Source organism: Schistocerca piceifrons, chromosome 2, assembly GCF_021461385.2.
Source record: "Schistocerca piceifrons isolate TAMUIC-IGC-003096 chromosome 2, iqSchPice1.1, whole genome shotgun sequence".
NCBI lineage: Eukaryota > Metazoa > Arthropoda > Insecta > Orthoptera > Acrididae > Schistocerca > Schistocerca piceifrons.
In genome coordinates, this window is record NC_060139.1 from 508,458,423 (window position 1) to 508,485,349 (window position 26,927).

The window sequence follows — 26,927 nt, forward strand, 5'->3', positions numbered from 1 at the left end:
ATTCATTATATTTACTGTTCCCAAGCGAAGGATGGATAGGCAGGCTGAAAATTATAATGAAGGGGAGTCCCCAATAGAAATAAAGTAGTCAGACGAAGAAGACCGGGAGGCACCACCTGATTAATACGTAATGTTGTAGCTAAGGAATAAAGAATCTAATAAAAATACTACAATTTTGTATGATTTCATGTTATGAAGTATGTAAATACATTATTATCCTACAAATATGTTCTCAAGGATCTGATAGCACAGAAAATATCAAAGACTAATTTTGGCCAACTTTTTGCATGAACTAGCCCCATGTGCGACGTCCTTACATTTTAATATAAGCAACACAATGATCATTGTAGTTGTAGTAATAGTATTAGTAGTAGTAGTAGTTGTTGTTGTTGTTACAGTGTTCAGTCCGAAGGCGTTTCATACAGCTCTACATGCTACTGCAAACATCCAAATCTCTGCATAATAACCTACATCCATTTGAACCTGCGAGCTGAACCAAGACATGCTCCACCTCTGCTACATTTAATCCCGCTCCTTGCCCTCCACACACACTTTCCTCCATTACCAAATTAACTACTCCTTGATACCTCAGAATCGGTTCAATCGGTCTACTATTTCCTTTAGATGAGTTGTTTCATAAACCTCTTTTACTTCTGTAAGTTAGACGCACCGTGAAGCCAACCCCAAGCCGCAAGACCAACTCATCAGTAGAGCTTATTCTGGCTCCGTACACGCTTCTATGCTTTCTAAGGCATTATAGACATTCCAGCTGCATAGTACCTATCTGTCTAAGGTAAGACATATGAATGTGGTGTTTTATTTAGTTTGCTTAATTATACGGCAGTTAGAAATTTAAATAGGTTTATCCGGCTCTTACAACTGCTCCTCGGTCCCAACCAGTTTAAACATGGATTTCAGCTTAGGTGTGCTATCTGTTTATATCTTGATGATGAACGATGGAACTTGGCTCTAAGCAATCACTTTACCGTGCCATGACTGCTTAAAAAACCTGTGAGTACTCAGCTCTCACTGATACATAGTGCCCTACGGCAGTACACGTCTATTTTTCAAGGCACTCCAATCCTGTAATGTTTCAATTTCTCGTACAGATCGCCTGAAGATGCATCTCTATTGATGCCAAACCTGTATAAACTTTTTAATAAAAGTATTTTAACAGCCACTGCGTAGGATTTTATTCACCATCTTTTACCTCCCAGTTGGATTCTGTTCCTTTCATGAGTTACTTTAACTACCCGTCTCATCATCTGTCACGCCACAGGGCTTCTATTTTCCTTTTGTCTGTACTGTTCACCATCCCCGTTGCCCTTCCACATAAAGTTGCATTTCAGACAAGTGCTACCGGAAAAGGCTGTTAACACTTAAATTTATACTCTTTTTTTCAGCCAAGCTTCTTTTGTCACTCCCACATTCCCAGACAGTCTCTACTAAGGCCGTCATAATCTATTTTCCTGCCCATATAACAAAGTTTATCAGCTACTTTTAGGGTTTCATTTCCTAATCGGATTCCTTCATCATCGTCTGAGTTAATACGACTACACTCAATTAACCTTCTTTTGAGAAGTTCGTCTTCTAACATCTTTTCCAAGACAAAAATATTCGATGAGTTCGACGAAGGTTACAAAGCTGAAACTTGTGAACGTAGCACATGCTAATGTTTTAACTATAATTATTAGTGAGCAAAGTAGCTACTTTTGATCAAAAATGATTGAAAGGTGTGCCACGCTTGGAAATGATCACCTTATGTTTGATGATGAGAGATGAGCTTCTAAAACCAATAGAGACAGTCAATAGGATACGAGGCTGAAATTTAACAATTTACTAAGATAAATATTTACGTGACTGTAACATAAATTTCACACATTAATGCATTTCATAATGAAATTAAAGAAAAATCTAGTACCCATTCAATGCTGGTCACCTTACACATTCTCGCAAGTATTTCTGAAGATGGGGAGAGCTGCAGAAACACAGTCATGAGAGAGTTGTATTACATTTTTAGAATTAACTGCAACTTCTCTTGTCAAAACAACATCTCGAGGAATATCTCTTTGTGACGAAGTGGTATCGAACAGGAAAGATGAAAATATCTATGTTCCGTGATGAATTTGGACTGCTAGTAGAAGAAAATATTTGATTTTGCTTATCATTACGTACGTTGAAGCAAAATTGTGTACCATTTTTAGATTCAAAGCACCGAATTTCAGCAATCTTTCAAAATTTTACTAATATCAGGGTGTCGCGTGCGACATTTCTTAGCAGTTGTACAAAAACTGAAAACTCTTTTATCCAATTTTCCCAGTTCTGTTGTATTTGACAACTTTGATACTATTTAGTCCTCTAAAAATCAAATGAAAATGACGAGTCCATTGAATCGCGAGGCAGAACCATCAGACGAAAATATAAAAAGGAATCAAGTAGCTGTCGACCAAACCGGAAGTGATCTGTAATGCGATTGAAAAGTTCGTTTCTAACAAAATGGGAGGATGTTTGGTAGATCTGATTTCAATAAGAAGTTACTTAACCCAAGCCTTTGGAACATCGTGAAAAAGAAGTACTTGACGCTCTAGAACGAGTTATTGAATTGAAAGACATATACGATTCGGCTGAGAGAGGTATGAATCTCATGAAAGACTACAATAAATAATTTAGAAAGAAACGGGGAACAGAAGAAGTATGTGCTTGAGGTTGTACATGAAGATCGCCATGAGTTTCCAGGGTATAAAAAAGTTTCAGCAAAGAATAAGAATTTTTAAAGAGAAATATGATTTTCTTCTCATCTTAGAAGTATTTGTCTCACAAATATTCTGTTTAGTAGATTTATAGAGCTTAATATAAAAAATTAATACTCCAGTATTAACGATTAAATGAAAAGTAAGAAAGTTATTAGTAGATAAAATACTTATTAGTAATATTTTTGGAATAAAAGTGAACATGGTTTTATGAGACTGTCAGTTTTTTTAAATGAACTTGCTGGAAAGCACCTTATTTCCTATTAAGCCAAAATAGTGCAAAACTCATTTTTATAAACTGGGGGTAGGGGTTATTTCCAAAATTTCAGGAGATAACTGAACGAAAACTACAAGACATACAGAAAATAGACACATATCAGTGGACAGAGCATCTCCCCAAAATTTTAACTCACGTTACAGGTGGCAAGCGTGAATACATGTCTACTGCTCATTGAAGTCACTGACAAAAATTGCCCAGAAAATGTCAGGCCCAGGAAACTGCTCGTTGGATTGTCTAGCTGCAGGTGCAGACTAATGCTTGCGAAAATGTGGAGCAGATGTTTTGTTTACATGTTCTGACACGCCTGCTGCCCACTGCAACTACGTCACGGCGCTTGTTACGAATCGATACTCGGAGAGATGGTCTGTTCACTCACATGTGCCATTTTTCTGTCTTGTAGTTTTGGCGCAGTCGTCTTCAGAACTTCTGAAAGAGCTTACAAATAAACTTGTAAATAAGCAGCAGCAGATTAAAACTGTGTGCCAGGCCGAGACTCGAACTCGGGACCTTTGCCTTTCGAGGGCAAGTGCTCTACCACCTGAGCTACCTAAGAACGACTTTCGCCCCGAGGGCAAGAGTCGTTCTTGGGTAGCTCAGGTGGTAGAGCACTTGCCCGCGAAAGGCAAAGGTCCCGAGTTCGAGTTACGGCCCGGCACACAGTTTCAATCTGCTACGGAGTTTCATACCAGCACACACTCCGCTACAGAGTGAAAATCTCATTCCGGAAGCAGCAGCAGAATGGCAGGTGTTACACAGAGCAGCGGGCGGCAGAGCGCTACCGACCTGCACATGCAGTGCGCGGCGGTGACGACCCAGCGGCGCGTGAGCAGCGTGCCGCCGCAGAAGTGTCCGCCCTGGCGCGTGATGGACACCAGCCAGGGGAACTCCCCGGGGGCGGCCGACTCGCCGCCCACGATGCGCGCGCCGCGCCGACCCGGCGACCACTGCCGGCCGCACTGCACGTCCGACACTGCGCACACACCGGCCTCCCGTCAGCAAGTGTCTTACCTTCTAGAGTAGTTTCCGTTCATTTCTCACGTCATTTATTTACATTTCTCCACTCACACGGTGAGGGTTCAGAGTTCATTCTAAGCTATCGTGTCTTCTGAGTTGCGCTCTTTTTGCGAGCGCCACGCGGCTAGTAGGGTTCCTTTCTAGGGGGAAGTGGGAACGCTATTTGTTACCGCCCACTTCTCCAATACAACTTGTCGTAACCCCAGTTTTATCGGTCCGGACATGCTTAGGTTTTAATAACAATAATAAAATATATACAGGAGGGGGAGGAGCGTGTTCAATAAGTAATGCAACACATTTTTCTGTCGCCAAATTTCGGCTGAAAAAATGCGGAATTTGTTGTGGGACATAGTGGATTATTCGCGCTTCAGCCCGTATAGTTTCATCAAGTTCCGTGGTGTAGCCGCGCTGTCAAGAAGGATCTGCAACGAATTGACGCATGGTGCAGGGAATGGCAATTGAAACTCAATGTAATAAAGCACCGGGACCATCCGACCGCCGTGTCATCCGCAGTTGAGGATGCGGATAGGAGGGGCGTGTGGTCGGCACACCGCTCTCCCGGTCGTTATGGTGGTTTTCTTTGACCGGAGCCGCTAAAATTCGGTCGAGAAGCTCCGCATTTGGCATCACGAGGCTGAGTGCAACCCTAAAAATGGCAGCAGCGCATGGCGGCTGGATGTCACCCATCCAAGTGCCGGCCACGCCCGACAGCGCTTAACTTCAGTGATCTCACGGGAACCGGTGTATCCACTGCGGCAAGGCCGTTGCCTGGATCTCAATCTAGACAAGTATAATGTGCTGCGAATACATAGAAAGAAAGATCCTTTATCATTTAGCTACAATATAGCAGGTCAGCAACTGGAAGCAGTTAATTCCATAAATTATCTGGGAGTAGGAATTAGGAGTGATCTAAAATGGAATGACCATGTAAAATTAATCGTCGGTAAAGCAGATGCCAGACTAGGATTCATTGGAAGAATCCTAAGGAAATGCAGTCCGAAAACAAAGGAAGTAGGTTGCAGTACACTTGTTCGCCCACTGCATTAATACTGCTCACAGGTGTGGGATCCGTACCAGATAGGGTTGACATAAGAGAAAGAGAAGATCCAACGGAGAGCAGCGCCCTTCGTTACAGGATCATTCAGTAATCGCGAAAGCGTTACGGAGATGATAGATAAACTCCAGTGGAAGACTCTGCAAGAGAGACGCTCAGTAGCTCGGTACGGGCTTTTGTTGAGGTTTCGAGAACATACTTTCACCGAGGAGTCAATAAGTATATTGCTCCCTCCTACGTATATCTCGCGAAGAGACCATGAGGATAAAATCAGAGAGATTAGAGCCCACTCAGAGGCATACCGACAATCTTTCTTTCCACGAACAATACGAGACTGGAATAGAAGGGAGAACCCATAGGGGTACTCAAAGTACCCTCCGCCACTCCCAGTTTGCGGAGTATGGATGTAGACGTAGATGTAGAAGCAGAGAGCTGTCTTTCTGTTTCTTTTGGCGGAAAACCAAAGCATCGCAGATATTCATAGGCGCTTTCAGAATGTCTATGGAGCCGTGGGCGAGGTGCCTGTCATCACCGCAACAACGTCGCGCGAACCTGTCCGATCACCCGCGTGCTGGCCTGCCACACACAGCTGTGACTCCTCATTCGAGGTGACTGACGGATCACAATCGAACACCTCGCTACTCAACTGGATGTCTCTGTAGGTAGAGCTGACACACTTGTCCACCAGTTGAGGTACTCAAGAGTGTGTTCCCTCTGGTTTCCTCACCGCCTAGCAGAAGACCATAGAGAGCATCTGTCTGGCTCAAAGAAGTCAAACAGTACAAAGGTATTAAGTGGGCATACACGCCCTCCCAGTAAAATGGCGTAAGGCGTCGTATTGAACGGAGATTTTGTTGAAAAATATGGCTTTGTTGCCAAAAGAGTGGGGAATAATACGATATCTTGGAATCCTGTATAAAACCAACTTGCTGCCAGAAAAGAAGAGTGTTGCATTACTGACGGAACGCCCCCTCACCCTCTAAACGTTTTAATCTACCTATATGTTATAAAAATGTGTTTATATTTGTTCAGCACATCCTCCTCCTAAAAGACTGGATCGATCTCAACCATACTTGATCCACTTGATCACTTGCTATTTGGAAAGAAACACTGTAGGAGTAGAGCCATCTGCCTCTCAGAGAGGTGTGAGTGAAAAAGAACCGTAATGCACCGCGAGCAGATGCCCAAACTATAATCATCCAGTATTTCGGAATGAGAGCACTTAGCCACTTGTAACATACTTTACATGTAATTTCAGACCTTTACGAAACTTTTTTTCGCTGATACCACTCCTCTCTCTCTCTCTCTCCCCCATTTCCCACACAATGATGAAAGGAAAAGAAGTTTACTGCTAACTATATTTCAAATAGAAATTCTCCCAATCCATCTGTGGCATGAAGCAGCAAACCAGTGTTTAATAGTAGTACTTGAAAACAGTCTTGGTTGCAATTTCAGTTTTTTATTTATCAACTAAGCGTTTCACCTTATTTAGGCATCTTCAGGTTGATCTTAATTTGGTATTTCTTAGGGCCATCCTTTAGACATTGTAGCTAAAGGGGAATCGTCGACTACATCAAGCCAAAATACTTTCTAGGTTAACGAAGACAATGTTGGCCTTATGTACTCGACGATGCCCTTTAGCTACACTGTCTAAAGGATGGTCCTAAAAAATACCAAATTTAGATCAGCCTGAAGATGCCTAAATAAGGTGAAACGCGTAGTTGATAAATAAAAAAACTATAATTGCAACAAAGACTGTTTTCAACTAATACTATATTTCAAATGTTCATGCAGTAGAACTGCTACACCAGGCACGATGTTTTAATTTGTGACTTTTTTAGTACCAACTCTATTTGCAACATATTTCACAGAAAGCATCCAAATATACCATTGAATGTATACAGTAACAATTACTGAAATGTATGGAATAAAATTGTCATAGCTTCTGAATGGTTTGCGCTAGGATGTTCAAACTGCACGGTTGGCAGCGGGGCATAATGAGAATTAGCATGCGCATGCATGGTTTGGTTTAGCGACGAAGCGCACTTTCATTTGGATGGGTTCGTCAATAAGGGGACTGAGAATCCACATTTCGCGATCGAGAAGTCTCTTCTCCTCAAAGGGTAATTGTGTGGTGTGCAATGTCCAGTCACGGAATAATCGGGGCTACATTCCTTGATGGCACGGTGACTACCGAACGGTACGTAAAGGGTTTGGAAGATGATTTCATCCGATTAGTGACCATTATTTCGACAAGACGTGGTTCATGGAAGACGGAGCTCGACCCCATCGAAGTAGGAGAGTGTTTGATGTCCTGGAGGACCACTTTGGGTATCGCATTCTGGCTCTGGGGTACCCAGAGACCACTGGTATGGGCCTCGATTGGCCGCCATATTCTCCGGATATGATCACGTGTGACTCCTTTTGATGGGTCTGTGTTAAAGGCAAGGTGTATAGCAAGAACCCTGAAACCATTGCTGAGCTGAAAACAGCCATTCAGCAGGTCATCGACAACATCGATGTTCCTACACTTCAGTGGGTCATGCAGACTTTCGCTATTCTTCTGCTCCACATCATCGCCAAGGATGGCAAGCATATTTAACATGTCATAACCTAAATCCAAATATCTGCAGTGACGTTTACATGTTGAATAAAGTGTGTGCACGCCTTAGTTTGTAACTAATTTACGTTTTTTTTCATATAGTTCAATAATTTTCATATAGTTCAATAATTTTCATATAGTTCAATAATTTTCATATAGTTCAATAGTCAGTTGTAGAATTTTGGAACACGTATTATGTTCGAGTATAATGACTTTTCTGGAGACTAGGAATCTACTCTGTAGGAATCAGCATGGGTTTCGAAAAAGACGGTCGTGTGAAACCCAGCTCGCGCTATTCGTCCACGAGACTCAGAGGGCCATAGACACAGGTTCACAGGTAGATGCCGTGTTTCTTGACTTCCGCAAGGCGTTCGATACAGTTCCCCACAGTCGTTTAATGAACAAAGTAAGAGCATATGGACTATCAGACCAATTGTGTGACTGGATTGAAGAGTTCCTAGATAACAGAACGCAGCATGCCATTCTCAATGGAGAGAAGTCTTCCGAAGTAAGAGTGATTTCAGGTGCGCCGCAGGGGAGTGTCGTAGGGCCGTTGCTATTCACAATATACATAAATTACCTTGTGGATAACATCGGAAATTCACTGAGGCTTTTTGCGGATGATGCTGTGGTATATCGAGAGGTTGTAACAATGGAAAGTTGTACTGAAATGCAGGAGGATCTGCAGCGAATTGACGCATGGTGCAGGGAATGGCAACTGAATCTCAATGTAGACAAGTGTAATGTGCTGCGAATACATAGAAGGATAGATCCCTTGTCATTTAGATACAATGTAGCAGGTCAGCAACTGGAAGCAGTTAATTCCATAAATTATCTGGGAGTACGAATTAGGAGTGATTTAAAATGGAATGATCATATAAAGTTGATCGTCGGTAAAACAGATGCCAGACTGAGATTCATTGGAAGACTCCTAAGGAAATGCAATCCGAAAACAAAGGAAGTAGGTTACAGTACGCTTGTTCGCCCACTGCTTGAATACTGCTCAGCAGTGTAGGATCCGTACCAGATAAGGTTGATAGAAGAGGTAGAGAAGATCCAACGGAGAGCAGCGCGCTTCGTTACAGGGTCATTTAGTAATCGCGAAAGCGTTACGGAGATGATAGATAAACTCCAGTGGAGGACTCTGCAGGAGAGCGCTCAGTAGCTCGGTACGGGCTTTTGTTAAAGTTTCGAGAACATACCTTCACCGAAGAGTCAAGCAGTATGTTGCTCCCTCCTACGCATATCTCGCGAAGAGACCATGAGGATAAAATCAGAGAGATTAGAGTCCACACAGAAGCATACCGACAATCCTTCCCTGCACGAACAATACGAGACTGGAATAGAAGGGAGAACTGATAGAGGTACTGAAGGTACCCTCCGCCACACACCGTCAAGTGGCTTGCGGGGTATGGATGTAGATGTAGATGTAGAATTGTCAACACGTACCTGCAAATTATATCACCGTAAGACACAGTTCGGGAGATACGACGCCATGAACATTGGGATGCGTGAAAAACAAGGTTTTCTTAAAACGATGGGCAAATTAGCCGTATTATACTCATACGCTGTTTGGTAATGAGAGCAGCTGGCGACTTCTAACAATTTTTAAATGCCATTTCAGACCTCAACTTTTTCTCGATTAACATTTTATTTCATTCGTACTGTAATCAGAAGTTTGAAGCTGTTCTGTACAGGGCAATACGATTCTTTAAAGAATGGGAGGTTTGCTGGTTACTTGCTGTCTGGAAAGAAGCACTGTAGGGTTAAGAACCACCTACATCCCAAAAGGGTGGGAACGAAAAAAGAGCAACACTGACACATAAATCAGGAACACCTGGAGCAATTTCAATCAAATTTGTTATGTGCATGAATTATTATTTCTATAAAAATACTGCGGGAATTAGATCCCGAACTACCACTAGGAGAGGGGGTGTGGATGATAAGGAGTGACGTAAAAATGTTCGAGAACGACCTCTTGGTATTTATTTCCTGTATTTAGTTGACTTGGAACACTTTCAAAAGTATGAAGGGCAATTTTCTCTTATTTATGCTGTTCAGTGTGTCAAGTATGTCGCGAGAGTGAACACCGCAGGGAGCCAATAATTTTGTCAATGTGTTTCCGGACCTAAGATCATGTCACACGACTGAATACAACAGATAAATTTAACATCCTCTCTGGAGCTGTATAGTGTTAAAAAGCAGAGAATCAGATTTTATTTCGGTGTGGTGATGGTATAAGTGCAGATGTTCCTATTAGTGACTGAGGACAGTGTACTGAACAACATTTCATCACTATTTACTTTATTGGCAGACTAAAATAATAGCTATTAGGAGCAGTACGTTTTCAGATTGATTAGTACGTCCGAGTACATGTGGCAAGAGCAAGTGATTAATGCTTATTTTCCCTGAGCAGCGAGTCAGGTCTTGGAATTGTGGATACGTGGATGGTAAACGGTTAGTCTATACTGCCAGGGGTAATCCATTAAGTGGTACAGTTACGACTGTGTAGAAACATCAGGTTGTAAATTACACTCTATGACGTGTTTGTGGGGAGACTGTTACATGGAGACTAAACACAACTAACACACTGAGGTGCTTACATATTGAGGTAGCAATGGCATCTCTGCTGACAGAGCACAATGCTTGTGCACACACAAGCGTTTCGGAGCACATGGTGCATCGCACGTTACTGAATATGGAGCTCCGCAGCAGACCACCCCTACGTGTTGATCCAAAGACATCGCCAATTACGATTGCAGTGTGCACGAGACCATCGGGATTCCACAATCGATCAATGGAAACGTGTCGGCTCTTCGGGTAAATCACACTACACACTACACTAGATCCATTGTCGTATCCACAACCACATTCATCGAGGTTAATGGCGGCTCGAAACGTGAAACGCGTCACGGGCAAAGGCCGATGGGAGTTGTATTATGCAATGGGAGATATTCTCCTACGCTTGCATGGGACCTGCGGTAGTAATCGAAGACACGCTGACAGCTGCGAACCACGTGCATCCCTTCATTCTCGATGTCGTCTTTCATTAGTGCAATTGTCCGTGTCGCGGAGCCAGAACCGTGCTACAGTGGTTTGAGGAGAATTATAGTGAACTCACGTTTATGTCTCGGCGAGCAAATTCGCCTGACGTAAATCCTATGGAACCCATCTGGGTCGCTATCGGGCGCCATCACCGGCCTATTTTTTACGCGAATTTCATGACCTGTGCGTAGACATTTAATGGCACATAAATCCACAAAAGCTGATCCGCAGAATCAGTGATGTATTTCGTTCAAAATCAGGCAAGCAAGCCATTAAGCAGTGGTCATAATGATTTGGCTCATCAGTGTATGTGACACATAAATACGTGGGCGAAGCTGCCGTAAAAAGCTAGTAGTATAATAATAATAATAATAATTTGTTTACATCTGTGCATATCTTCCAAGAAACTGTAATGCAGAGCAGTAACACATCTGAAAAGGATTCGTCCCAAAATTTTAAAAGCGCATGTCTCATGCAATAAACTGTCACAAGTTTGGAAAAGTTGTAATCTACATGAATTGTGCACTCACCACAATGTGAGCGTGTAAATGGGAGGGTTGCTGTTTCTTTCCGTCGTGTCCAAATACGTTCGGGGAATTCAATCTTATTATTTTCTTATTGGAATGTCTTTCCCTTTCGGTCTCGTTATAATCAGTTCCCTATGGATCGCTGAGTCTACCTGTGTACTCACGAACAATGTCGAATTTGTGGATGAGCTTCTTTTCCTGGCCGGAATGTTCCCTACAGGTGGCTAAGCCACGAGCCAATCCACGTAAGCAAGCAAATGAAAATATCTGATATTAAATATAGATTTTCGTTTGTAGAATTCCTTGCCATTTACAATACTCCTTGTTTTCATGTTATGTTATTGTCCGAACGTTAGTTAAAAATTTATAAATTGATGCATGGAACAATATAAACACATGTATTAAAATATTTCTCTTTATTGGGGGGGGGGGGGATAGCATAGCCGCCAAGAATTCTCCCTCCCCCCATTCCTCATTTTACGCGCGCGTGGCCCGGTAGGCATTTCACCACTTGACCATGGCTATATTGGAGTGATACAACTCGTGCGGACGCTTAATCGCATATCTACATACATAACGGATGCCAGTAGTTGAGCAATCGTCACTGCTTTATATTAATTGTATCCGTTATATGGAACGACTCTCTTACAGGGACACTTGGGGGTACCTCTGAATATATTAGCTGTTATGATCTAATGTGAATAATTGTGTTTTTACCAGTACCAGGACCAAAACTCGACGATGCATTTCTAGCATTTCATAAGCTGTCACTTTAACCATTATGACTCCCAAGAACACTTTCTGCGCTGATCCAAATTCTTATTCCGTCTCGAAGGTTGACTCCTAATTTCCAAATTCTTATGCACAGGGCTTCTCCGACCACGGAAGTAAAGCCACTGAAAGGAATGATAGCGTAGTGTCAGTACTAGGGAGACGCTATATTGTTTGGGATATTGCTAAGAAGTCCTCCGCCAACATTTCTCGCAGTAGTACTAATCTTGTGACAGGACAAACTCGGCGTGGAAAAGTGCGGAAACTAAGAGACAATCATCGAGTTACAATGAGAATATTAGTGTCGTATTTCCTTGTCTTAATCCCTCAGTGTCACATGATTTAATTCGACTACATTCACTTAACCTTTTTTTACTGTTGTTGGTGTTCATGTTATAACCTCTTCTCGAGACGCTGTCCATTCCGTTCAACTCATCTTCAAAATCCTTTGCCGTTACTGACAGACCTAAAAAGTCTCCCGAAAGTCGCACAAGTTCTTCTTTCTTCTCCCTGAACTTGCGTGTGTCTAATTCACCTACCGGTGAGTGCAATGCCACTGTCATTTCTATTTTGAGTCCTGATAGTCAGTTGTGAAATGTATTTTACTGGAAACGACTGGTTCCATGTCTTAGTAATAGAAGGTAGATATGTAACTATTGCAACGAAGTATCGTATCAACCACTAAGTACATCGAATTCTTCAAATTTCATTGGCAGCAGAACTATTGTTTTCATATTGTCTACCGAGCGAGGTGGCGCAGTGGTTAGACACTGGACTCGCATTCGGGAGGACGACGGTTCAATCCCGCGTCCGGCCATCCTGAGTTAGGTTTTCCGTGATTTCCCTAAATCGCTCCAGGCAAATGCCGGGATGGTTCCTTTCAAAGGGCACGGCCGACTTCCTTCCCCGTCCTTCCCTAATCCGATGAGACCGATGACCTCGCTGTTTGGTCTCCTTCTCCAAAACGAACCAACCAACCATATTGTCTGCTAACATAGATTAGACGAAATATGAGCGTGATTCAAGAAGTACACGAGCAGTCTAACTTAAAAGAAGCGCGAAATATCGTAACACTGTGGGTTGAAGGTACAGTATCACCCTTTTTATAGCCCCCAATTTGAAATCCAGCGATACATGCCTCGTCTGATCGTTGGAGCAGTTACTGTGTGCTACCGATTTATGTAACGATGTCTTGGTGTACCGATGGAAGAGATATAAACGAGTACTTTGAACAATAAAGTGTGTACTAGCGCCTTACTATAGAGAATCAATGTGGCTGCCTGTGGAATGCAATTTGTCCACGGTAGCATGTTACCTCTTCCTCAAATCTTTTATTTTTAGACAGTTTCGACCAGTCGTTAAATTCTACGATTTTTTTATTGATTATGTTATTACTTCTTGTCTTCCTATCTTAAATAAACTGGTGTTAAATAACACTACCAGAACATGTATAAAACTAACCCGGTAGTTTATACCTTTGCTCTTACAAATTTAGTTCAAGAGTTTAAATGTAGTCTATTATTGTAAACAATAGTATACAAATCCTCACTCTAAAAGTTTCGACGTGGCATGAGAAGCAAATAAACAGCAGTAATCCTGTTGTGGGTGTTAAACTGTCGTCTTACTGTCCATTACCTTTCATGGATGATTTACCTGCAAGGAATGTATCATTACTGGACATCAAATCTTAGATTTTGCGAGCGGCAGTTGGAAAAATAAACTGGGTTAGTTCCTCGTATGCCTTTCCACACTTACATTTTGACAATGGATTTATTCCCACTGTCTGCTTTGGAGCCATCGTGGAAGTTGATAATTAGTGCAGAAATTTCCGCAGGTTCTGGACGTAGAATAATTTCTTGTAGCTAGAAAAACAGCATAGTCACGTATTATTTGTCTGGGATGGCGACCCTAACTGAAATTATAGCGTAAAATTAGCTTTTCAAATGGCTCTGAGCACTATGAGACTTAACTTCTGAGATCATCAGTCGCCTAGAACTTAGAACTAATTAAACCTAACTAACCTAAGGACATCACACACATCCATGCACGAGGCAGGATTCGAACCTGCGACCGTAGCGGTCGCTCGGTTCCAGACTGTAGCGCCACTCCGCCCGGCACATCGCGTACTCATGATGACGAAGGACAGCTGATGAGAACCGGAATGATTGAGAAACATCACTTGGATTTTATCGGACATGGTTCGTTTCTGTTGCGTTCGTTCTCCGAGAATGATACGTGAAATTCGCTGTTTGATTCAGTGTACGTTCATTGGTACTATACCAATTTGAATACAGCATTTCAACAAACGCCATTCTGTAGAATGAATGTTTTCAGGTTCTGCTATTACTATGTCATCGGGGAAGAGAGAGAGACAGAGAGATAGAGAGATAGGGAAATAGAGAGAGATAGAGAGAGAAAGAGAGAGAGAGAGAGAGAGAGAGAAAGAGCGATTTGTCCACAGAAATCTTTTGTTGTGTTACGGTACCATAGGTTTTTCAAGTCCCTACGATTAACTGCGTCTTGTAAGCCAGCATAACATTCTATAGGATTTCTGCGCGTCACGATACTTTTCTTTGGCAGAGGCTTAGCTCTTCAGAAGGGGTAATAAAATCTTAGTTGTGCATAAATATTCGCATTTTAGGAATTAACTCGCCAAAGACCTAAGACCGGTTCGGAATTTCTGGAAGGCTTAAGAGAACCACCCGTTAAGTTCCAGGAAACCCACCATGACTAAGAAATACTGAGAGTTGAAAAATAAAATTAAGACTCCTCGTCTTGCATCCACCATATACGAGGATAGCACTTAACCACTAACGAACAATACTGGAAAATTGTTTGTGGAATATAATGTACTGAAGTCGTGTTTGCAGTCAGGTAAGTATCACTTTTTTTTTCTTTTTACTGTACGCCTATGCTAAAGAAGGGCGTCTGTATTGTCAAACCAGAGATCACGGGGATGTATACTGATAAAATTCTCTCGAGCTTCTAGTCACGTCAAGTGGTTTGAAACCTACGAGCTTTCAGTCGAGTTCTCCTCAGCTACAGACGTTTCAATTAGAGTCGCCTGCCCAGACAAACACTAAGTGACTGTCAATTACAACAAATTGAAACTCAGCTGAAAGCTCGCGGGTTTTAAGCCACTTGTCGCAGCTGCAACAAGAGAGAGTTTTATGTAATTGAACGTGGAGGGAGAGGGGGGGGGGGAGGAAAGGAAAGGGAATGAACTAATGATATCAGTTGCGTAGGAATTTAGGGCGGAATCAGCGCAGACGAGTGAAAATGGGTGCCTGGCCGGTACTCGAACCTGGGCTCTCCTATTTACTGGGCAACTGCGTTAATCACTGCGCAATCCGGACACAGTGTTCATCTCAAATGCGTGAACATTCCCACCTAGCGCCAATTATCCCCAGTCCCCGTCTATGTCCTCCATGCTCACTAATTTTAGATTCCCGCTGGAGGTCGAACGTAAATGTGCATCTGCACTGAAGGTTGTATATTCGTACCCCATCGGGGCGAATAAATTATATGAACTCGTGGCGTCTGTTCTTTCGGACAGATACCACATATCCAGAGAGAATTTCGTCATCAGAAGTTTGCGTTTGTACTGAACGTCTAGGCTGATGATATACTAGGTCGGTCGCGCTACCCTGGTTGTGCCACCATTAATGAAACCCACACGCACATATTGTGGCTGCTCTGTGTAATGTTTTGAGTATGATATTGAAAGAAAGTAGTCATAACAGACACGCCTCATTGTATCTGACCCAAATTAAGAAAGCGATAAACACATGTTTGCTAAACAGAGCGTGCTCTGCACTGTGCCTCCTGCAACGGGTTATCATTACGCTCTAGTTGGAACATTAAGAGCTTCCATCTGGTGAAACGAGGACAGTGTTATTCAAATTAACAAGGAATGTCATTGCAAACTAGGGCCCCTTCGTGATTCGCAGACAAGCTTTTTACTTGTTACCGTTACATGGAGTAAGAGACTTTTTCCTTTTTTAAAATAAAGACTGTCATATCGTCAAAGGAGAGGTTATTAAGGACGAAGAAATTTTGAGATCAGTTTGACGTCTAGACATGACCATGTTCGGACCGTATTCTGCTAGATTATACCGTACGTAGCCACCATTCTTCGGAGCTTCTCGCACGATGCTAATGGGCTATCACACTGGGAGAATACGATGTCAATGCAACTTCACGGTTCTGAAACAAAACTATCCTTCACAGATCACATTCAGCGCTGATAGCTTGTGACTAGTCAGAATTATCTGTATGCGTTTTCTCGATGGTGCTTTTCCACTAGCATCTTGCAAGAGCTAAATTTTTTGTTTGGTCATCAGTATTCTAATCCGCTTGACGTGGCCTGCCACGATTTTGTAGCTATTGCTGACTCTTAATCTCAAAATTTCTCTTAAATTCAACATCTGTTATTTATTAGATGCGTCGGAATCCATGTCTTCAATTTTTGCCCTCTGTGGTTCCTTATAACGATGTTTGTTACTGTTTTCCTTTCCTCGCTGATTCTGCGGAGAACCACCTTACCTCTTAGCATTCCAAAACTTCGACTCTCTTCTTTTAGAATGTTGTATGCGAAAAGTTATGACCACAATTTTGTTATCTTGGGTAACCATCTCATTCAGTTTTTTTATCTTTAGAAGCTACTTCAAAGTCCCGAAAATAGTGGTATATGCGTCGTTCACAACATAACCTCTTGCCATGGTAGCTTAACAGACGGTGGTAATGCGAATCACGAAACTTGTTGTGTTCCACACATTTTTATATTCAGTATAGAGAGCAACTGGCAAATGCACTGAAATTATCAGACTAACAAAGTACGTATGCATATCCCCTCCCTCTGTTTTGTTTCGAGAACATGAAGCACTGCAGATTTTCGTCTAGCTCTAGTTCGTTTGCATAGAATCTTACAAGGAGTCCATTACTTGTTCTATGATGGCAGACGCAGATGTGAAGAGATTACGATGTGCTTGATGCACGATTCTCACTTGTGGCGGTCAGATGTAGACGACTAGAAACTTGAAGACGAGTATGCCTTCCTTCACGTTCCAATGCAGTCCAACGTCTGGTCATTGTCACATCCGAACGCCTCATATCTGGACTTTGCATGATTCGACCAGCAGGACAAACGGAGACCTACAATTAGGCTCCTTCCAAATTTACATGCGGATAACGTTTTTTCACAAGAGTACCTGCCATTTCCGTGACCTTCATAGTTACCACGCAACATCTGAAGCTGTTCACGCCTCCTTGTATACCCAACGAGGCCTGGTGACAACACTGAACATACAGAACAATAATGCGGTCTGGTGGCTGATGTACCTGTCACGAAGAATTGCACCTCTAATCATTTACATACCCAGCGAAGGTGCGCACTTGTACGGCGTTACATCGTCATCCGACCATGTCTTCTGGGTGCTTCACTTCCTTTCATCATGCAGTTTAATTAGATTAACTATTAAAGGACTTGTACAGGGAAAAATTGTTGAGGTAGGTAGAATTAAACAGGAACTGGAGAGGAACTGAGAGGAACACAAAGGGAAATAAGTTTGTGAACAATACTTACCAGATGACGGAGTAAACATGTGGTATATGCAGGATGCTGATATTAAAATGTCAAGATGGTCATCTGATAATAACGAACTTGAACTGGGTGGACTGGAAGAAGGGAAAAATTATGGTGGTAGACAAAGACTTCCTATAATGATAGACGTAACAGATATTGCAGAAATGCCCCCTGAGAGGTTTGTTTCTAAGCTTGATACTTCTAGTATGTCTCACACACCTTTACAGTCTACATCGCTGGATGCCTGTAGCCCTCGTTGGACTCTCACTCGGAGAATGAGACTGACGAAGAGTGGTTCGGTCACAGCCTAGGGAAAAATAGTTTTAAAATTTTTAAAAAGTATGATAAAGAATCTAGTTGATTTAAGCTATAGATTTATCTGCGGAAAGTAGTTTCATGGGTCAGATGACAGCTCTCTGGGAAACCAAGTGCCCATTTTCGAGTCTCAGTCCAGGTTGCAGAAGTCGGCATTTTGGCTGTCTAGGAAAAGCTCCACCTTGAAAATCGCCTCGTCATCATTCTGAAAATGCCTGCCGAGAGGAAAGGTAAATAAGTCACTAATTGACACGTCAGGAGTATACCGCAGGTGACGCAAAATTTGATAGCGCAAAGTAGCAACAGCTGTGCCCTGTCGATGATGAGCTGGAGCGTTGTGGACCAACAATCACCGCCTTGGGAAGCTTCCGGCAACGATTCATTTTGACCGTCTCCCGTCAACTCGACAAGTACAGTCCCGTGGCGGTTTGCCCAGACAGTGACAGTCCCATAAAAACATTCATAAAAATCGCTTTTTTTCTGTGGAGCCACATGATTCCGCTGTTTGCTTCGCTTCTTTGTCTCGAAATTATAGCGATAGGCCCAGTACTTCACCATGGTGATTAGGTGGCAGAATAGGCCATCTACATTGGCGTGATACAGCTGCAACATGACCGCTGCTGCCTCGGTTCGGTGGGCTTTTTGGATGTATGCGAGCAGTCAAAGAATCCAGCAGGCGCTCCGAGCTTCGACGCCAACTCATAGAATCTGGTTTACTGCCGGTGGTCCACGTCTTCCCAACACGATGTTTCGACTCTTATCTCGGCATCTTCATCAGGTATCTCCAATCTTTTCGTCCGCATTTCAAGCGTCTGCGCCACGTTTCATATTATGGTGCACTGTTTCCGTACACTCTGCATGGATTGTTGCAGTAGTGTCCCCCTTCAAATGCAGAAAATGAATTATCGCTCGATATTGCCTTTTTGTTTTGGCTAACCTTCCGGTGCGCTACGGTACGGTTGTATAGAGATTTCAGTGTGTACTATTATTACAGACATGTACCTAGAAAGACACAAAAAAACTAATTACGTACCTGTTTCTATGATGTGATAATGAGAACTTTACGGCTGTCTCTTGTAATCTATAAGAAAGGTAGTATCCATTATGAGGAAGGACATGTCTAGTGTGACTTCCCAAACAAGTAGTCTAGTATTCCTGCTTGGACTAAGCAACGTCTGTAAGCGTCCCAATTACGTTATGTCCCAATGCGAAAAGCTAGCAGCTGGGAGCACAATACGTAACGCGGGGTTGCAGGTGCTGCAACCACGGCGTGTGACCCGCTCTGCTCTCTTGTGTTCTGCTTTGCGGCTGCAGATCGCATCGGCCACCAGGTCCCTGTCAGCCTATCGGCCCACAGTCATTCATCATCCGTGTCGGTCGCTACCTGTTATGTTAATGGGCCAGCCCGGCAAGCAAAGCGTTCCTGACGCGTCGAGGCCGACAATGGGTAGGTAGATCAGGCCTACACATGTGAAATCCTGGTATGTGTGTGTAACCAAGTGTGCAGCTTAGGCAACTAATCAGTTAATCTCTATACCTACATTTGCATCTATTTCTTACCAATATCGGTCAAATGTGTGCCAGCTCGTGCTTTTAGCACTGTCAGGCGCATTACAAGCACAGCGTATAAGTTTGTCACTATCAGGAGACATCACGCTCATATTGTATCTAGCCTCCATATGTTTGTTCAGGTGTGCCATATCTAAATTAAGACGCTGCGGGCTTCTTGATTGCTACATTTCACCCGCCATTCCACATAGTCCCAGACATTCTCTATTTGATTAAGATTGGATGATTTAGCGGGCCAGTTGATGTGCGATATGTTACCAGGAATGTGTACGTGCAGCCCTGTGAACACGTCCGCTGTCATCTTGGAAGACTGGAATGTTCACAGCATGCTCATCGTGAAGATAATGAATAAAGGGCAACAACTGGTCACAGGAATGTTGGAACAAACATCCTGTTTGGTGTTCACGGTAACGTGAACGAGTTGGTACAAGACATGGTACGAAAAACTCCCAAACGTCACGAAACCACCTCTGACCTAGTCTACACCCTCCACAACACTGCAGGTCAAAACGACTCATTGGGCTGCAGGTGCAAGCTACCTCTTGCATCATTTGAAGAGGCAAAATCGCTATTCCTCGGCCCACACGACCTTCCGCAGTCACTTATTTCTGTCTGTCTGTCTTGTTTGACCCGTACATGACCAGCAGCTTTACGAACAGCTGTCAGCAATGGTCTTTTACGACGTGCGCTACTCCAAGTGTCCACTGCATACAGTTCCCTTCGCAGTTTTCGCTCTGAAACTGTTTAAGATGGACCTGTATTCACCGACACCAGCAGTCCTCGTCATTTTTACAACCGATTGTCATTGATAAGGTGTGACTCTAGTTTCCGGTCCCTGTTGGCTGGCACCTTTTTGCACCATATTATATGGCTACGAGCAGTACTCCATTCCTTGTAGACAAAATGGGCAGTCTGCGATGATAAAGCACCAAATCGCGCAGCTTCTTTCACAATGGCCTCCTCCAGTGTCCTCCAGTCATGGGGCCACGGGATTTCAGGAACTAGTAGCGTTTGCTATCCATGCCCACTGCATACTACTTACCACAGTAAATTGATAGAGTGAGTTTCACCAAGAAAGCAGTAAGATTGAGTGTTTCCAAGTGGAGAAAGGTATTTAAGAAGTTTAACAGGATGTTTAATTTTTCTGGTCTTACCCCTTTTCATACAGAGAAGATGACTGGATGATAGGCAACACACAATGCGCACGAACGCCGGAGAGTGCCTACACCGTGCCGTCTCTCAGGGGCTTATCTCATACAAAAGGACGCCCAGCGTCGCCGGGAACTGTAAACAGACATTTTGTCTGTATCGTAAGGGGTTCCTCGGTACGTGGTCTGCCGCCCCTAGACGTTTGACGCAAAGAGTGTAGTCAGTCTGAAAAGATTGTAAGGATGTTACAGGGAAGTTCATGCTGAAAAATTGTTAAGAGAAAAAATCAATACGTTACGCCATTGCTGAGTTATTTTAGTTTGAAGTTAGCCAGTCAGGTCATCGCAGACGCAAATTCAAGCAGCCTGCCAGAGACAGTGTCGTCAAACTTTTTCTTTATTTGGTTCCCTCAAACCGAACCAAAATGGCTTTTACTCACTTAGCTTTAATTATCACTTTCAAAAAAATGCACATTTTAGCTGTTAATGAGCATTTGGACTACTGGTAACCCACTGACCCACAAATGTCAATGAATTACCGCATTTTAGTGTGTACAAGTGCTTGAATTTTTTCGTGCAGCCACCTGCCTGGGCAACTTCAATCCTAAATAACTCTGAATCTGCGCAACGTATCGAATTTCCCAGCACAACTTCCCTTGCAACATCCTTACAAGCTTTTCAAACTGTTTCTGACGGCCTGTGTATCGCTACCGAATGTCAGTACTAACACAAGAAAACTGGTGTCTCGATTTGATCGTGGAATCGTGGAACAACAATAAATTCAGAGCCTTACATCACAACACTGCGAACTCTGAAACGACGGCTGACAAGGGTTCGAAAGGAAAAGGGAAATGTTTTCGTGCAGCATGACAGTGCCAAACCACACACACTTCACGTGCCACGTCAGCAGAACATCAGAGACTGAATCTGATCACCGTACGGCATCCTCCATACAGTTCAGATTTAGCACTTTCTGACTTCCATCTGTTCGCGATAATGAAAGACGATCTGCGGGCACATCATTATGCTTCTGATGAAGACGTTGAGAGAACTGTGAGGCTGTGGTTGCCGAAACAGAGTGTCGACTTATTCCGTGACGGCTTCAGAAAACTTGTTCATCTTTGGCAGAAATGTACTCAATTGGCTGGTGATTATGTGGAAAAGTGAATATTAGTAATTAAAGATCTCATTCTAAGGATTGTTTCTGCGTTTGATTTATTAAAATATTCCCATCCAAACTCAATTAATGAAGGTGGAGGCATTCAGCCCTCTTATATATCAGCTACTATAACTGTTGAGTATAGCAACCCTCAAAACAGTTATCTAAAAGTTATCTAAATGTAGAGCAACACAACAATTTTTACTCTACTACACACTTTCATTTCTTTTCCCTCTTACGAAGCACAGACTATACCTTTTTGGCGAATTCTTTTCTTCTCAGTTGGGCGTATGTGCATCGGGAAATCGACTCATGTTTTTGCCTGAAATCTCATAAGTGTAGTACTTGCCTGCGAGCAGAATACTCAGGTAGCTGTCCACTCGGTAACAGCTGCTGTACAACGTTCGTCCTGAAGTGGTGTAGCAGGTTTTGTTCTTTCCACTGATCTTGTGATATTCAATGAAGAGTTGGAAATATCTGTGATATAAAAACTATCTTTCTCTACACCTTCACTGTGCATCGCATGACAGGAAAGGCAGCAGTCATCTGAACTTAAAGGGCAAAATCACCTACTCCGTTATGATATTCAAGGGCACTTTCAACTATTGCTTGTGGTTCTTCAGAATTTGAATCACTGAAATACAAGTCACTTACTTCATTATCACAGTCGAAAACACTATCAACAAGCGACTGCAAGCCCTCGTTATTATCGTCACAAACTACTCTTTTCATCACCTTGGTTGTTTACTAAGATCAGCTATCACGTGACACACATGGATTTGTTCCGTTTCAGGGTACATTTAAAAGCCATCTTTTAGCTGTGCATTCATATAGAGAAGCGCGCATTTGCGAGATGATCTCGTCATGAGATTTAATTTTTTACAAATTTGCATCCCTAAAGTATAAATATCGTGCCTACAAAAGATTTTTTCATTGTAAAAGTATTTCTGAAGTTACAGCGTGTTTAATGGAAACGTATGCCGACCAAAATATAGGCAGCTTTAGGCGCTCGATTTATCGGTTCAAGATAAGACTCGTCGAGTATGTGAGTTTCTGTCCAATGAGATTTGCTTAAAAGATGCAACGGTGCCAACACATAAAAAGACAACGAGAGCTTCAACGCGTGCATCTGGAAACTAGTATCTTCATTGTCCGGCAAAAATTGTTGAAATAGCAACATATATAGCTGCAGGTATGTTCAACGGGGGTTACTCATCTATTTTGAAGACAATGAACGTGTTAAGAAACGTCATATGAACAAACAGCAAAAATTTGTCTGACTTATCTGGCAGTAAATGTGTGGCCACTGCGTAGCAAAGAATGGCTTAGTGTGTTAAAAGAGAACTGATTTAAAAAGTACAGCACCAGATTCAAAACCAGAGCATGTTTGAGGATGAGGAAGGATGCCGCTATGGTCGTAGGATCACAGATCATCCGTAAGTTTTGAAACGATGTTTTTTATTACTCCAAACTCAAACGCGTTTTTCTCGAAACATTTTTCAGCGTTCGAAGCGCTCTGTAGGCTCAACAGATAACCGACTCATTTGAGTTTTTTGAAGTAAAAGAATTAAATGGCTCTGAGCACTATGCGACTTAACTTCTGAGATCATCAGTCGGCTAGAACTTAGAACTAATTAAAACTAATCAACCCAAGGACATCACACACATCCATGCCCGAGGCAGGACTCGAACCTGTGACTGTAGCGGTCGCTCGGTTTCAGACTGTAGCGCCGAGAACCGCACGGCCACTCCGGCTGGCAAAAGCAATTTAGGGGGCTTCAGCGAGAACTTTTTTGTATTTGAATTTTTTTAATATGTTTGAATTTAGAAGAACATCAAGAAACTGACATGTTTTTCAAATAGCTGCCATTTTTTCGAGATATTTTTTGTTATCTTACCGTGGTTTTCCCCAAATTTATTCCAATTTAAGAATTTTCTATTTCTAATTGTTTCGGAAACAGCCACGAGTCAGTGCAACGCTTTGTGCAAAATAGGATGCTTTGCGGAGTACATAATGGCTGCAGCCACCGTTTTTAATTTTTTATGGGATAAATTTTTTTTCATACACGAATATATGTATACAAAGTAGCAAAACCCGCATTTTAATAAAAACAATTCTTGTATGAAAAAATGGCAACGGCCTTGCCGCAGTAGATACACCGGTTCCCGTGAGATCACCAAAGTTAAGCGCTGTCGGGCGTGGTCGGCACTTGTATGGGTGACCATCCAGGCCGCCATGCGCTGTTGCCATTTATCGGGATGCACTCAGCCTCGTGATGCCAATTGAGTAGCTACTCGACCGAATAGCAACGGCTTCGGTCAAGAATACAATCATAACAACTGGGAGAGCGGTGTGCTGGCCACACGCCCCTCCTATCCGCATCCTCAACATGAGGATGACACGGCGGTCGGATGGTCCCGATGGGCCACTTGTGGCCTGAAGACAGAGTGCTTTTGTATGAAAAAAATTCTGAACTTCACTCATTTTTCGTGCTTCTCGACGAAGTCCTCCCCTTAAATGCTATAGCAGCATGCTATCACAGCTCGTCGTTTCATACGGTTCGATTTAAGGGCTCATATATGTCCAAGAAATATATCGCACGGGCCCCTTGCTGCAGTCGGGACGGCAGTTCCTCCCATTTACCCTCCTCCAAGCCATCCGCTCCCACTCTTTTTCGGGTCTGTGCGTGTCTCTATGATGATTGTATGCTTTCTTCCGTAACTGTTGAAATTCCTATACAGGTAGGATATGTGAGCTTCATAGCGTTTGGTTAATAGCGTAGAAGATCTAACTCCCACTGGCTGCCTCGCACGTGGTCAGAGCGCGCGCGCTCCAGCGGAGGCGTGAGCCGCCCCCGCGCCGGCCCCCTGGTGACGTGGCTGCATTGCTGCGTGCACCGCTGCGCATCGCGGCCACGCGCGACGGCTCCAAGTGACAGCCAGATGCGGGCCCGTGCGCTGCACGTGGCTGCCGACGTCCAGACGGCGTCCGGCCGGCCGGAGCCCACGTGGCCGCGCGTGCGGCCGTCGCAGCCCTTATCTTCGGCCGGGCTACGCTGTCCTCGCTCCAGAGCGGACCGCCCCGTACACCTGAGCACCATTCACCGTGGCAGCAGCCTCGGCAGAACAGATGTCCCATTCGGCCAACTTCGCCGAACCGCGTCTGCAGGACGGAGCCCGGAGAACCTAACTACGCAGTTGGTGCGACCCACATCCCCAGAGTCGCTTGCTTAATCGGTATCTGCCCTTATCTTCCTGCTCATTTGTAATTGCCAGGCCAGTGTTTTCACATTCGCCGCACCTACAGGTCCCGGGGCCTGAGTTGGTAAATACTTTCTAGTTAACGATTGCGTTACTTCAACTACTCGTTTCGTGAGAAAAAATTCCGTTGAAGCACAGATGTTGCTGCCATCGTTAGGTATTTAGACCGATGGATATTGCACGCTCCATGGCACTAGACACAGCGACCTGACGAAATTTCTAGGCCTGTTGCGTCATCGCCTATCAGTATCAATGGGCAGAACATACGCTGGAAAAAGATATCGTAATAACAGCACAGTCGTATCGAGGACGAAACTTCAAATATGGGCATATGTTCTCTTCACAGGAATGTTTATTTTGGCCCAAACGGTAAACAACTAACCACATTAGTGACGGTTTCAGTAACTTCAACAAAAACAATGTCAAGTAGACAGTGATGGATTATCTAAGCCAGAATAGAGAGCATCCTAAGGGGTCAACAATGTATACTTATCGCAAAAAATACGAATACTGCAGAATAAAGAACGTAAAAAATAAAATGAATTTTCTACTGGTTAGTAAGTAAACGGAAGGTAAATTTCCAGTGTTACATTTACATTAAAACCAATAACCTCTGAAATAACTGTGCACTGACCTTTAAAAAAAATATTTGGGAGAATTATGAATTCGCTTTGCGTCAGACGCAGCTACTCGCGTTGCTCTTCGAACCGGAAAACCAGACGGGAGTGGACTCGGCGCCTGGCGCGAGCAACCTGTTCCGAAACCTTGACCGACTAACGCGGCCGTTTGTTTACACAACAAAGCAGAGCTCACATCGCGGTCACAGTGGCCGTCATTTGCGTATTCCGAAATCGTTTCAACTGCAGACGGCTAGCTTCTGCGTTGGTGCGAACAATAACAGAGTTGGCACAGCTATTAATCTCGTATCGCCCAATATCGGACAATCACAGTGGAATGGGACACCTCTCTTAGAGTTTTCATGTTATGTGTAAAATTGACACATAGCTGAAAGGAACGGCAGTTAATTTCTCCACACAGAATCTCATTTCCGGAACCACCTTCGCGAGTGGTAATGTACGATAGCATAGGAGCAGAAGGAGTAAAGTACAATAGCATATGAGCAGAAGGACAATGTGTGGATGTTAAGTTTTCAGTGCTACGAGTCAGCCGGCCGAAGTGGCCGAGCGGTTAAAGGCGCTACAGTCTGGAACCGCACGACCGCTACGGTCGCAGGTTCGAATCCTGCCTCGGGCATGGATGTGTGTGATGTCCTTAGGTTAGTTAGGTTTAAGTAATTCTAAGTTCTGGGGGCTTATGACCACAGCAGTTGAGTCCCATAGTGCTCAGAGCCATTTGAACCATTTTTGCTACGAGTCACAGTAGACAGTCTATTTGTTGCTATATACAGATAAAACACGATAAGCGTTTCCACACCTATTTATGTAAACCGCGAATAGTATTTTGCAGCTAAATTCAAGCTCTTTTACGGTTTCTCCTCCTTTCGTAGTTCGGTAGGAACGTCAAGTAGCTCAGCTGGACAGGATGAGCCAGTAAACTTTCATGACCTCGTTCAGTGGTTCAAATAAATATTCGCTTGAAGTGTCGTTTGAAGACTGAAGTAACTTAAACTCGATTTTCCAGTGGAGATTAGCATTTCGAACGCACACTGCAGCAGCTATCTGGGTCTTTCAGCAATTCAGTCGAAAGGCATACATCGTAATTTGAATACGACACACGAAGCTGCATCTGGTAATGCGTTCATGGACTGAGCTAGGAGCGAAACCTATAAATTCGTTTTATACGTTTGTGTGACAATGGTGTCTTACATGCCCCGTAAAAGTTGATTTT

General features: G+C 43.3%; 1 protein-coding gene across 1 annotated transcript in view; it reads right to left on the bottom strand.

Moving 5' to 3' along the window:
• The window catches only part of LOC124777094 (transmembrane protease serine 9), a 44,754-nt gene that overhangs the window by 14,484 nt on the left and 3,343 nt on the right, over nucleotides 1-26,927 (bottom strand). Inside the window, exon 2 of the mRNA XM_047252375.1 lies at nucleotides 3,814-4,000. Within this exon, the coding sequence (XP_047108331.1) occupies nucleotides 3,814-4,000 (187 nt within the window). The remainder of the gene's footprint in view (nucleotides 1-3,813; nucleotides 4,001-26,927) is intronic.